The 13,039-nt window shown below is 41.9% G+C and overlaps 1 protein-coding gene across 1 annotated transcript; it reads left to right on the forward strand.

The window, feature by feature from the left end:
- Nucleotides 1-3,986: 3,986 nt before the first annotated feature.
- LOC118421883 (slit homolog 3 protein-like) lies at nucleotides 3,987-12,817 on the forward strand. The gene is made up of 10 exons (XM_035829389.1): nucleotides 3,987-4,066; nucleotides 5,248-5,321; nucleotides 5,642-5,797; nucleotides 6,330-6,485; nucleotides 7,001-7,121; nucleotides 7,412-7,578; nucleotides 8,678-8,774; nucleotides 9,219-9,370; nucleotides 9,873-9,993; nucleotides 10,390-12,817. The coding sequence occupies exons 2-10, from the start codon at nucleotides 5,262-5,264 to the stop codon at nucleotides 10,779-10,781; spliced, it is 1,422 nt and encodes a 473-aa protein (XP_035685282.1). The 5' UTR covers nucleotides 3,987-4,066; nucleotides 5,248-5,261; the 3' UTR covers nucleotides 10,782-12,817.
- Nucleotides 12,818-13,039: the final 222 nt, after the last annotated feature.

Genomic DNA, 13,039 nt, shown 5'->3' on the forward strand with positions numbered 1-13,039 from the left:
TAAACGTTTCTACAGGAAGAAGAGACGTGATCATAATGAGAGACAGAGACCCAAGACCTATTTTCGTAATACTGTAATTCTGTGGTTCCCATAAGTGAATCAGTGGTATGATTTCGCTCAAAACATCGCTTACTCGGAAAGTGCTGTTTTTTTCGTACCCATCGGTGCACCTGTACATCGTTTCACGGTCTACTAGAACAACCCAAATATTGTCGTCCCGCTTCGCTACAGATTGCTCACATGGTCATCACCGTTGACCTGGAGGACCATTTTGCCGTATTTTTCACCGCCTTTACGTTGACCTGATGTGTTCTCAGAAGTACGTATTTACGATAGTCATTTCCTCGTGCTGTGGTGCAGGTTATTAGTACCAGTCCGTACCAATTTGCCATCTGCTCGACTCACAAGCGTTTTCAGAAGGTCGTACTGTAAATGCAGAAACTTTCGCGGTGGTTTATTGTTCACGGTTTTTGCGGTGGCCTTTTCACCGCGAAGTTAAGACCACCGCGAACTTAAAACCACCGCGAACACTTTTCCATGACAGTAAGGGTTGGTGCTACAGCGAGCTTTAAAACCACCGCGAAATGTTCCTTTTCCTGCTACCGCGAACTTAAATACATTTATTTACGAAACCCGTTTCCTTGTCAGAGGCTGATACCGCTAATTAGAAACAGTTGCCTGTTCTTGCCCTTCTGTCCCTTCAGAGATCGCTTTTCAAGGCAGATTGTCATTTCTGTCGGAGCTGTTCTGAGATGTACTGAAGACTCTAGCTCTCTAATTTAAAAGAAATCCTCCACAGATGTAGACCACTTCTGTCTCTTTACCCTGTTGGCCTTTATATCCACTTTCAGCGCTAGGTGACGTCAACACGCTTCTAGGAAAGCACCGTCTGTCTTCTTTATCTATAGAAAGTGCTATAACCCAATTTTACTGTTTACATTGTTTTCAGCCGTGTACGGAGAAGAGGATATTGTCATCATTTGCTGTTTGCATGACACACGAAGACTCGCAATTAGTACATGGAGTAGTCTTTACAGCCATGGGGACGAGCTCAAACTTGTAACAAACGAGTCGATTATTTCGAACATGTAGACGGTTCAACGTGTCACAAATTGTACCCAATGACAAAAATCACTGTAAAAATCTTGACAAATGACAATGCTAGTTAAATCTCTTAAACATTTACTAATCCCTCAGCCTGGCCACAGACGATTCCAAACATGTAGATAGTTCAACATCGGTCACAAATCAACGCAAATGACAAGAGTCACAAATTAGATTAAGGTCATGGGTAGAGCCACGACTTTTCATCTAATCCAGTTACAATGTCTTATTCATCTGCCCCCACCCACAACCCCTTGCCAATGCACTATCTAAAACACATTCAAACATTTGATACAAATGGAGTCGACTAATTTTGAAGGCGTTTGTGTACCTGTGGAATGAAGCACACAATACAACACAAAGCAGCTAGTTTCTCTGTGCCAATTCTGTTAGATTCCCCGCCGGTTACGTGTGGGCCATCTCGTCACGCCCTCACGATGTTTACAGTGGGGGAAAGCTTCAGATACTTGTGCCAATTAAGGGTAATTAAGCACTGCTTTGGAAACTTAGAGGTGGGAAGAAAAGTTCTCACGCTCGGTGAGTCATACGGGCTATTCCATTTTCTGTTCAGGGGAGCGGAGGGTAAAAAGTCGTCTAAGATCTCAATTGAAGTGTTAAAATCCGTTTGTCTTGACGAAAGTCTGCAATGTTTTTTTTTCAAATCTTTGTCGATGAGTATAACATACTGTAATGAACAATAGCCATGAAGTGTTCTCATGTTATATGCCTTTTCCTTGAATTATGCATCTAATATCAAGTTATAGAAATGAAGACAAAGAAGGAAAGAAATACGTACATTTCCAATCAATGTCCAATTCAAAAACTAGCAAATTCCATATTGATCTTATATAAATGATATCCACGAATATGCAATAAATCTGATCATGGTGACAATAATTTTAATTATCCGGCAACACCACAGTAATATAACACACACCAACACTGGGATGATGAATGATTTGCCTTCAACATGACAAACCTATCGTCTGTGATCCGAAATGTATCATGCAACAAACCATTGCACGAGTCGAGAGGATTTTCACTTCTGGATTCAACACCAAACACGTCAGACTATATATCAACTATCGGGAACAACAAAATTGCTTTCGATTTTTGTTCCCGGACTCGTTACAGCCCAATAGAAGCCTGTTACTCTCCGGTTCCGTCCGTGGAGTGTGAGACTTCCTTGTTTGTCTCAGCTGGTAGACAAATGAGCTCGTGTCAGGGGGGCCAATTGGACCAAGCGACGATTTTTCTCCCAGCCAGAAATCGTTTCTCAAAAGTCGGTGAAGCGAAATGCTGAACTGGTATGTGGAATTGCGGCAACTGTGATATATCATTTTCACGGCAATTTTTGTATGGTTGTCTGAATTTCTGTGCCTCGCCTCTGCAAAAAAGAGCAATTTCTGATCCCATAGCCGTGCATGTCAAAACCAAGCACGATTCATAGCTACCCATCTAACTGCCACCTAATGCAATCGCAGTTGCTCCAGTGCCTGGGATTTGCGATCGCACTGTTTAACGCACGCCGCCTAGCGGAATAAGTAAGGACGTTAAATCTCATATGCAACTGACAAAGACAGTATAATAACGCTCATTATCATATAGCCAGGGGACGTGGGCCAATCAGAAGGTCCCATTTCATGCTGGTTATAATGCCGTAACAACCGTGCATTAAATTTTTGATTATCGCACGTGTGCATTAAAAACTTTTGAAAGTTTAAACCAATCAGAAGGACAGGCAAACAGGACGCTGGCCAATCAGAATGAGATATCCAGGAATCGTCCATCTGCCAAGATAGGGGAATAAGTACAGGTATGGCAGGGGGAATGGCTCCCTCTATTAACATCGGTAGTGCGTGTTTCTTTGTTCAAAGAAAACATTTGCCGTCTTAAAACAACATTGAATTACCTATAATAGTTAAGACAATAAAATCTATTTCAAGTCATGTCCAATTTAAACTGCAAAATGGAAAATAAAATTATTTGCACCCCCGCCCATTCAAGTTCAGACGACAATAACACCACGGTCCGCCATTGAGTAGCGGTCATGGCGCTGGAGGACCAAAATGCTACCTTTCTTTGGAGAAGACGTGTCTGAGTTCGTAGTGAACGATATTCTCCAGAGCTGTGAAGCACAGGGATCCCGGAATGCCTCAGGAAAGCCGGTAGAGATTTAGCGCCTGATACGAACGAACTCGACAAACTGGAGAATGGGCGAGTGGAGAAATACGGAGCGTGCAACAGTTTGTAACATAATGAATCGACTTTGTTCTTATTTTAAGCCTTGGAACAGAAATACATTTCACGTACAAATTTTATGTTGTTCAAATTCACTGTTCAAATTTATGTACTGAATAAAAGATGTATGTTTTATAAAGGAATTTGTCGCTCCTACTCAACCGGAAACTCTACTCTACTCTACTCTACTCTTAAATGGGTCAGTGTGGGTAAGCTATATGATAATAGGGTTAATGACCCACCTGTTCCTCGGTATATATGGTGTCATAACGCCTGGTCCTTTGCTATAACCACCTCATAAAACCACCTCGTTCGCTTCGCTCACTCGGTGGTTTTATTCGATGGTTATAGCAAAGGACCAGGCGTTATGACACCATATGCACCTAGGGGCGGGTCATTAACCCTTAATTATGATACCACTCCTGCTATTTAGTTCCTTCAGCTATCATATACGAAACAAATGGTAACAAACGTGACCAGTATTGATGATAAGTACACGCTACAAAAGCTACATACATGTATGAGAGGCGCTTATCAACTTATGTCGGTTCAACGCGTAAACACAATGGGAACAATTTACGGACAACACCTTTTTCGCATGTCCTCAGGCGACATTGTTGTTCATTGTGCAGAAATCCGCCACCACCCACGTCTGTATACCTGCATACATACTGCACATTCCGACTGTGGTGAGCTGAAACGTCTGCTGACATCTGAGGAGGTATGTGCGATGTGTTGTCTTCATGTTGGCATAATTTATAGTAAGTGTTATATCATCTATTTCTACTTCCATTCAAAATGATCTGGTGTCTTTTGTATACTTTGTGTGTACAGAAGCAAGCTTAAGAGTGGAAACCTGACAAACGTTTAGACTCTAAACAGGAACGGATTAGAGACAATTTTAGGCACGCAAATAAATGCTGGGCGAATTTCAGTTGAAATTGGAGAAATAGCGCATTATCTTGACACAGTAACACTTGAAAAAAAGTTTCTATGGGCCCCAAGAATGACATTTGTTTCTAACTTGTGAGAGGAAACACTACAGCTGCCATATTATGTGTCCACCTATCCATTGATTTGGAACCACCCACTTTACTTTAGTTATTTAGGAGGACACATTGTTACTTTAATGACTAATTTTCTTAAGATTACATCTTCTTCAGAAGATTTATTGGATACGGACTGCAGTGTCTTGTCCCCGCATTGTCCGATTCATGTATCGATCGTAACATAAATAAATCAAGCCTAATAGAGTCAGGAATAAAGTGGTAAATGGAAGATTCATGACCTCTGACCCACCGTCGCACGCCTGATTACCCACGAAAAGTTGTCTAACAGCTCTCGGATAATACCATTACGTTGGAAGGGGGAGGGTATAACCAATACGGACAGTTTAAAACAAAATCTGCATATTCATTGCCCAAAATATAGTTTATTTGCTATGGATAAGTAGTTTGACAAAAATGGATGAGTACCAAATGCATTTTATGCTGCATTAAGCAACAGTTTTAACCACTGTTTGGCGCATGTCCAATTTTTTGCTAACTTAGAAAGGTGCCAGAAGGCATTCTGTCCTCACCTTACCGTTCTTAAGGTCAGACATTCAATGAGGGTGGTCCTTTGCGAAGATGTATACAGTCAATTCAGATTAACTTCACCATACATCGTACTGCACTCCTTCCATCAAATGATGATTTGATGCCGAGTAGAGATAACGTTTTAGTGATATTTTTATACATTGTGCACATCACGGGTCAACTTGTTATATCATGTTTGTCATTGCTTACTGCGAGAAAAACATCTAAATGAGTATTGACAAATTACAGAAGACTCCGCAATGAAAGTGTTGAACGTAGTAAAAACAATCACTCTAGATTTTTTATTCTTCGCCATCCCGTGTAGATTGAACTACAAAGATGGCGGTGGTACCTGTCAACTTCGTACTGCTGGTGATAGTTTGTGCACAGTTTCTTCAGGTAAGTACTACTACAAACTCATCAGATATGCAGAAATAGCTTGTTCTCGCCATTCTAAATTTACGAACCTGTAGGTCCTGATGTGGGCCATGTTTAGAACCAGGTCTTAAAAAGACATTCAATATTGGCGTTGTCACTGTTTTGTGACTTGACCTCTGCTAGATGGTGGTAAGGTATCTAAGAAAAAATACCTTCTGTGATTAGGAAGAAACAATATAAGTTTGGTTCCTTAGCAGCAGTTTTGGAACTGTAGCCATCTATTTGGAGACTTTGAAATGTGAGAACAGTAAAGGGCAAAAATAAATTTCATTTCTACGCAGACCCAAGCCTGTCCCTCCCGCTGTACGTGTGAGCTATCGGAGGTGTACTGCAGCCGCCGGCAGCTGTCCGACATCCCGTCTGGAGTTCCGCCCAAGACTGAGCTGCTGGACCTGTCTCAGAACCAACTCAGGAGGATACCGAGGAAAGGCTTCAAGGTTTGGAACTGTAGCCATCTATTTGGAGACTTTGAAATGTGAGAACAGTAAAGGGCAAAAATAAATTTCAAGTATCATGGACCCTAATGAGAGAATTGGCATACTATAGAGCCTTTGTGAAGATCATCAAAATTTAGATCCTAAACAGCAAAACCTAAAGATTCTGGAAACAACGACAGATATACGAATCGAGAGGTGTTTTTTTAAAGATTACTATGGTCTGTAGTAAAATTCAATTTTTTTTAGATTGCCAGTGTCCATACAGAAACCTGAACACTATACTTAGGACCAGACATTCGTGTCTGATTCATCTTGAGGTCATTTCGTTAGGTATCTTGCATCACATTCACATCGAGAATTTCCTTACCTCCTCTCCCTCTATCTCATTTAATATTTCATCACCTATTTAATATTTCATCACCTAACCTTACATCGCCTTCCCTTACTTCAGCTTGCCTCGCCTTTCCCTTGCCTTATCTTTAAGAAACACGTGCCCAGTAAATGATTATGATGTTCCTGACCATCACTGCAGGACCTGAAGTACCTGCGACAGCTCCGTCTGGACGACAACCACATCGAGAAGCTGGAGGACGGCGCCTTTGATGGTCTGGAGAACCTGCAGCGTCTCTGGCTGCTGGATAACAGGATCAGGTCTCTGTCAGCCGGGGTCTTCATCGGCATGCCACAGGTACGGGGCATGGACAAAAGTGTTATCTGGGTTTAGAGGTGCTGACTTGACATGTCGACGTCGATTTACATACCTCAGTTTCCTGCACAATGACATATCCTATCATAGAACTAGTCTTTCGCTAATTCATTCTCATATTCGAAGATAACAACTGGTAGCATGCAGTGTCTGATGTGTTCGAAGATATATGTACTAAAACGCTAGAATTATGTATCACCCATTTTATATCCGTAAAATGTTTCAGCAAATTGGCTAGTGGCTGAATAACAAAGTCATTTTACACAGCAACGTGTTTTTCTACCGACGTTTCGGTGACCACCTGTCGCCTTCCTCAAGGCAATTCTAACTGGTTCACATTGCACTGCAGCATAGGTGTGGCTACTTACAGACGCTGTCCCAAACGCAAAGTATTTACATATATACAGAGTTATCAATTTACCTATTTTGTAATTAATGCGTTCTGCAGCCCGACCACCTTACATGTTTAAGATATACCGTGTGGACTTTTTCCTCAGCTCTGGTCGCTGAAGCTGGACAGTAACGACATCAAGGATATTTCTCCTGGCGTGTTCAAACCGCTGTCTAACCTGCGCTGGCTTCACCTGCACCATAACCACATTACTCACACGCCGGGAGGTACGGCTGGGATGATTATCATCCTATTAATTTCTATTGTGTCTCTGAACACCTCCTAAGTGCCTGAAACAATTGGTTAACATTTATTGGTGACCCATTATGTTTGCTTACGACCACCAAAACTTTGGGAACACACTTTTAAATTTTTTCATCGTCCTCTATCTTAAATATTTTCGTCAATTCCTTTAGTCACGGTTGCCCTGCCCTATTGTATCTATTTTCTAATGATAAACATCACAAAATTATTGCATGATAATTGAACTATCTCTTTCTTGCCCTTGCCCTATCAGACGAGCTCCAGTCCCTTGGCCATCTCGAGGCGGTAACCCTACACGGTAACGACTGGAAGTGTGACTGTGAGCTGGCGGACCTGACCACCTTCCTGGGGGAGAACACGGGCAAGCTGAGGTTCGACAGCGGAGTCCCAACACCACCTGCTATTTGTGCTAGACCACAGGTACGGGCATAAAAAACTGTTATCATGACTTTGTATAGTAATCCACATTACGTCGATGAAGGTTAAACATCCAGATAACAAGATACGTCAAATAGCATTTACCCAAGCGACTGGATATGTTTTATTTTTGAATATTACGGTTTTCCAAAGCCATACCAGTTGCTTGGCTTACTGCTGTTTGTCGTAAACTTCCACATTACCTTACCCTTTTGTTCCTTAACATTACAGCAATATGGGATATTTTTTGACAATAAATCACAATATCACAATGATATCACAATTTAAAACGTGTTGAAAGTCACAGACATTCCATGGATGGTAAACATCGGTCCAATAGTGCTGTAGCTACAAAATGTACATGTAGCTGCTCACTCACAGATCACATGTTTAGATGGTCAAAGTTTCATTGAAAACAACAAGAACTGCTCAGTGTCACCTGAAACGTACAAAGTCACATCCACATGCTTGAGTAAATGCCTCTTGGTTTATTTATTTTATTTATTTATTTATTTATTTATTAGGATTCTCCATTTGGAGGGTATGGCGAAACAGGTGTTAAGGACACCTTTTCAAAGCCGCCATACACAAATGTGCACATGTTCGCACATGTCTACACGCGGCGGGGTTATACCGCCCCTTACGGGGTGATATACCCTTTCGCTGGCTGATACGGTATGTAGGTTTGCCAGGCCTCCAACCGGGTGATTTGAAGTGAATCACCAACTCCAGACAGAAAGGTTTGCTCCATCTCACACCGCACCATCGCACGTGTGGGGGTTCTTTAACGTGCATAGGGTGTGACTCTCCCCATACACGGGACCTCCATTTAACGTCCTATCCGAGGGACGGCCCTAGCTAAAGCCAGGTACTCACTCTCACCTGAGTATAGTGAGGAAAGCCGTGTTAAGTGCCTTTCCCAAGGGCACAAGATCGGTAGCACAGCAGCTGGATTCGAACCCGCAACCTCTCGGTCACGAGGCGAAGACAGTACCACTGTGCTACGCGGTCCCACAAAGTTGGTGTATCGTATTGCCCGGATGTCCAACCTTCTTTTACACATTCATGATGTTTTTCTCCTTTTCTTCCATTGTTCCCTCAGCACCTGATGGGAGAACAGATCCACACCCTGAGCAGGGACGACTTGTGCATGCCCCGGGAGGAGACTCCGGGTCCGGCCGGAGACAAAACATGTCCAGGTAACACAGTCAAACTAAAGGTAGTTCCAATGTCTTGTTCAGGTCGTAATTTTAATTAAGGACAGTGGGTTGTATACAATGTGTTTAAGGCCTTGTATTGGACGACGGAGCCCAACTCTCTCCCCCTATCGCTTTTTACTTCGACAATCAGGTACCCATTTACACGCATGGTTGGAGTAAAAATAGTCGTGTCCAAAGGTCTCAAGATCGTAAGCATGACAGGATTTTAACCCCGGGCCTGGTCCTGTGGCTTCTGTGACAAACACGCCACACAACACCAATGACTAAATTTGCTATAAATGTGTCGGCGTCTTCGAAGCGCAAGGACATCAGCAATCTGTAACTATAAAACAAAACTTGTCGATAGTTTCGATTTTGTAACATCGTGTATATTACCACAATAGCTGAATGCGATTTTACAGTTTACCTTGGGTTATTTAACAGCCCCATGTAGCTGCCGAGGAGCGGAAGTGGACTGTGATCAGAAAGGTCTGACATCAGTTCCGCCTGGAATCCCCTCACCGACCACAGAACTGGTTCTGTCCAACAACAACATCCGGGACATTCCACCGGATGCCTTGGTGCATCTAAAAAAGGTTAGCAACTATCCACCTGCCCAAACTAAGATATTCGTTACCTTTATGAAAACGGAATAATTGTTTGCCTGTTTGTTTGTTTGTTTATTTGTTTGTATTGGTGTGTGCCCACCCTGTGTTAGCGTGCATTTATTTGTATATAAATTTAGATGCTATTTGTTTAGTTGCAAAAATACATAATGCATCAATAAGTAGTTTCGTAGGGTTGGTAACTCAAATGAACATGGCGTAGCGTATTCTTGTTAAGTTCTTATGTAGCAATAAGTCAAGGCACGCCACACAATAGGTCAGGTTCGATTTACACTGACATGGCAATTCCACTGCGCACCGATAGAAAATGTTCATTATCTATTGATGAAAGTGATAGTCATGTAGTTGAGTCGTCTGCCTAAGAACAAAAAAAGGCCGTGTGTTGAAGAAGATTATGTTCAAAATATACATCATACAGTCTGGTGTAATATTTAGTTAATTATAATATCACATTCTCTGTTTTAATTTACAGCTGCAGACGCTGATGCTGTCCAACAACCAGCTTCAGGCTGTTCCAAAGGACGCGCTGAAGAAGCTGCCTGAGCTGTCCGTGCTGTACCTGGATGGGAACGACATCAGCAAGATAGCGGAAGGTGTGTCCTTTTGTATTTCTATTCATTAGGCTTTATATGCTAAAGATCAGAAAAGTACATTTAAAGCTAAAGGCAGATGCGAAAATGGCGATAAACCGGTGACTAGATTGACACTGTTTGAGTGTATTCAACTTTCCACTTCAATGTTATCACTTTTTCTTTGCAGATTTCCTACCTAGCTGTCAGTCGACTATCATGAATCCAACTATGAAATAATGTATTAGGTTTTCCAATTTATTGTTATCATTCGTATATAGTTTGTATGGCATTGTGCAGCACATCAAGCATCATTAGATGTCTTCTTGATGCGACACTGCTTTGAGCAGCATGCTGTTGGTTGTCACATAAAACATTGACTATCAAAAAACTGCAATGTATTTGTCTTTCTTCCCATAGGTACCTTTGACACCCTAACCACCCTACGTGTCCTCTCTCTCTCCAACAACAAGATCAACAAGATAGAGAAGGAGAGTTTCTGGCGGCTGAGTAACCTGCAGAACCTGTACCTCCACCAGAACAGCCTGTCCGATCTCAACCCCCGCGCGCTCAACCTCAAAAAGCTCCGGGCGCTCCAACACGTGTCCCTGTACGGTAACAAGTGGGAGTGTGCCTGCCCGCTGCGGGACCTCATTGCGTACGTCCAGCGGAACACGGAGGTTATCTCCCCGGGAGACACAGGGGAGACATTCTCACCTGACTCACGGGTGACGTGCGCCGGTCCTGAGAAGCACGAGGGCACTGACCTGACGGTCTTTGACCTTGCTGCTTTGGAGGCTGAGTGCAAGTAGTCCATGCAATCTGCATTCATGATTTATTCATTACTCAAGAATAATTTGAATTTTTGTTCTGAAATCATGATTTACGAGTATAGATTATTCAAAGTATGATGATAACGATTGGGGTAAGGAGAGCAGATGCCGTAATGATTTGATTGGCTAAACAATAAGACCTAATAGCTGCACTATGTTTGTGGCCTCTAGTGATCTTAAGTTTACTTTACGTTCAAGGAAGTTTTATATAATTAATAATAATAGTTCAACTTCAGGCATGCAAAACATAGTATGAATATAGAGTATAGATATAGTGTGTAGGTTTGTAGAGGTTTGTAGGTTTGTAGATTAACAACGAGCATGTATTAATATCAATGGAAGCTGAAATACCGTATACACTATAACCTCTGAGAAAAACGCCATACGCAGATTTGCCGATGTCAAGTGTCGTTAGAATACTAGAAATGAGCTTACTGAATGTCAATGAAATATTATTTGGATAATCACTTTCTAGACACAGACCGTTCATCAGCGCGACAAAACGGCCACAGCACCATATGTGATTAACGCTGCGGTGAATATGGATTGCAGAGTGCGCAATACTTTTTCAGACATAATTGCGTTATTACCTTTCCCCTCCCTCCAGGTGGTTTGTCCCACTTCTATGTAGTGAGTCAGCCCGGGGCCAAGAGGAAAATGTATTTAGTTCCATGCATAGCAGAGCCATAAAATCCACCGAATAGGTTTCAAATATGGAATCCGTCAGTGTTCTTTTTTTATATCTCAACCTTCGGCGCTCAATATCGTAAAAATATGCTAGGGGGCGTCATTCTTAAAACCTTAAGCTGACGAATGTGCATTTTTCTATGGCAAGGCCAATGAGCTTAGAACTGCAAAGTGCAAGAAATGGCATTTCAGAGGGTCAAACCCCAAATTTTCAGGAGAAGCATATCCCTGCACCCTCTGGGCCGGAGGCGCCTCATATGTTGAAAATGTGGTCAGCAAAATTCCTACCATCCATACGAAATTTGCTGACGCCGCCTCCAATAGGTAAAATAGGTTTGTATAATCTTCTTCTGCCTTGCTATTGCCATTTTTTAAACAAAATAATACGATCAACAATATTATTTCGACCCTCCATTTTGAAAAATACCATAGTGCTCACTTTGTTGTGTGATTTTCTGCCAATATCTCCAAATGTTGTGGACATGCCCGAAGTAGTCCAGATGGTCATTTTAATTGATGAATACGAAACATAATTGCACTGAAACATTTTTTTCTCCAAGCACTCAAACCTGACCAATTTATGGCAGAAATTGCGAATCGATCGGAAGATGATAACGTTGTTATCATTCGTGTTTAGTCAGCAAGGACCACTGAAGTGGGGTTAATTCGTTATATGGCGTGAAAGATTCTAATATCATTTTAAGAACCAATGCACATAAACCTTCCCGCAATATGTAATGCCCACAGGGCATAGATGTTTTGAGACTCCAGTAGAAGCCATTTAATTGCACAACGGATAACTGCACACTTCTGTTATTTGCACCGAATCCCAAAATCCAGTGGTGATGCGGTCCTGCTGAATAACGTTGCTTTGTTGCAGCATCCGGATAAACGACTTTTACTACTACTATCGAAGATGGAACATTTTCAATGTATAAATTTACTCTTTGGACTCAGTAGACTCAGTAAAACTGGACGTTACCAAAAAAAGGTACCAAATGACAGATTCCTGTGGTTTTGGCAATGCATTTTGAGTCTTGCATTATAGCCAGGCTGTTGGCTACGTTACAAACTTCAAAATAGAATGAGCTGTTCCTTTTTGTGTTCATGCTGATCTTAAGCTTAAAACAACATTTCAATAAATCGCAGCGACATAAGGTATCATATATTTGCGCTTGCGGCTCCCTACCTGCACTGATTGATGACTTCCCATATAACATGTTATCATCTGTTACGACATGCAAAACCCTTCCGGGTCGGAAAGTACTCCTGAAATCATCACGACTTTGCTTCGGACATGCTTAGAAGTCAATAAACAGGTAGAAATACTGTTGGCCTCCGGACAATCCATGATTACATATTTTTTACTAGACATTCTGGGAGGAATAAGTACATATAAACCGCCTCAAGGATTATATCAAAAGTTTATGTTCTCTCTATAGGGATGATCCTAGCAGCGTCACAATACAAGCTAGAAAACAGCAGGGCATACGGCATTGGACCATAACTGTGATAAACTATTTCACAACTTTTAACTACATTGGGACACA

This window comes from Branchiostoma floridae, chromosome 8 (assembly GCF_000003815.2).
Source record: "Branchiostoma floridae strain S238N-H82 chromosome 8, Bfl_VNyyK, whole genome shotgun sequence".
Taxonomy (NCBI): Eukaryota; Metazoa; Chordata; class Leptocardii; order Amphioxiformes; family Branchiostomatidae; genus Branchiostoma; species Branchiostoma floridae.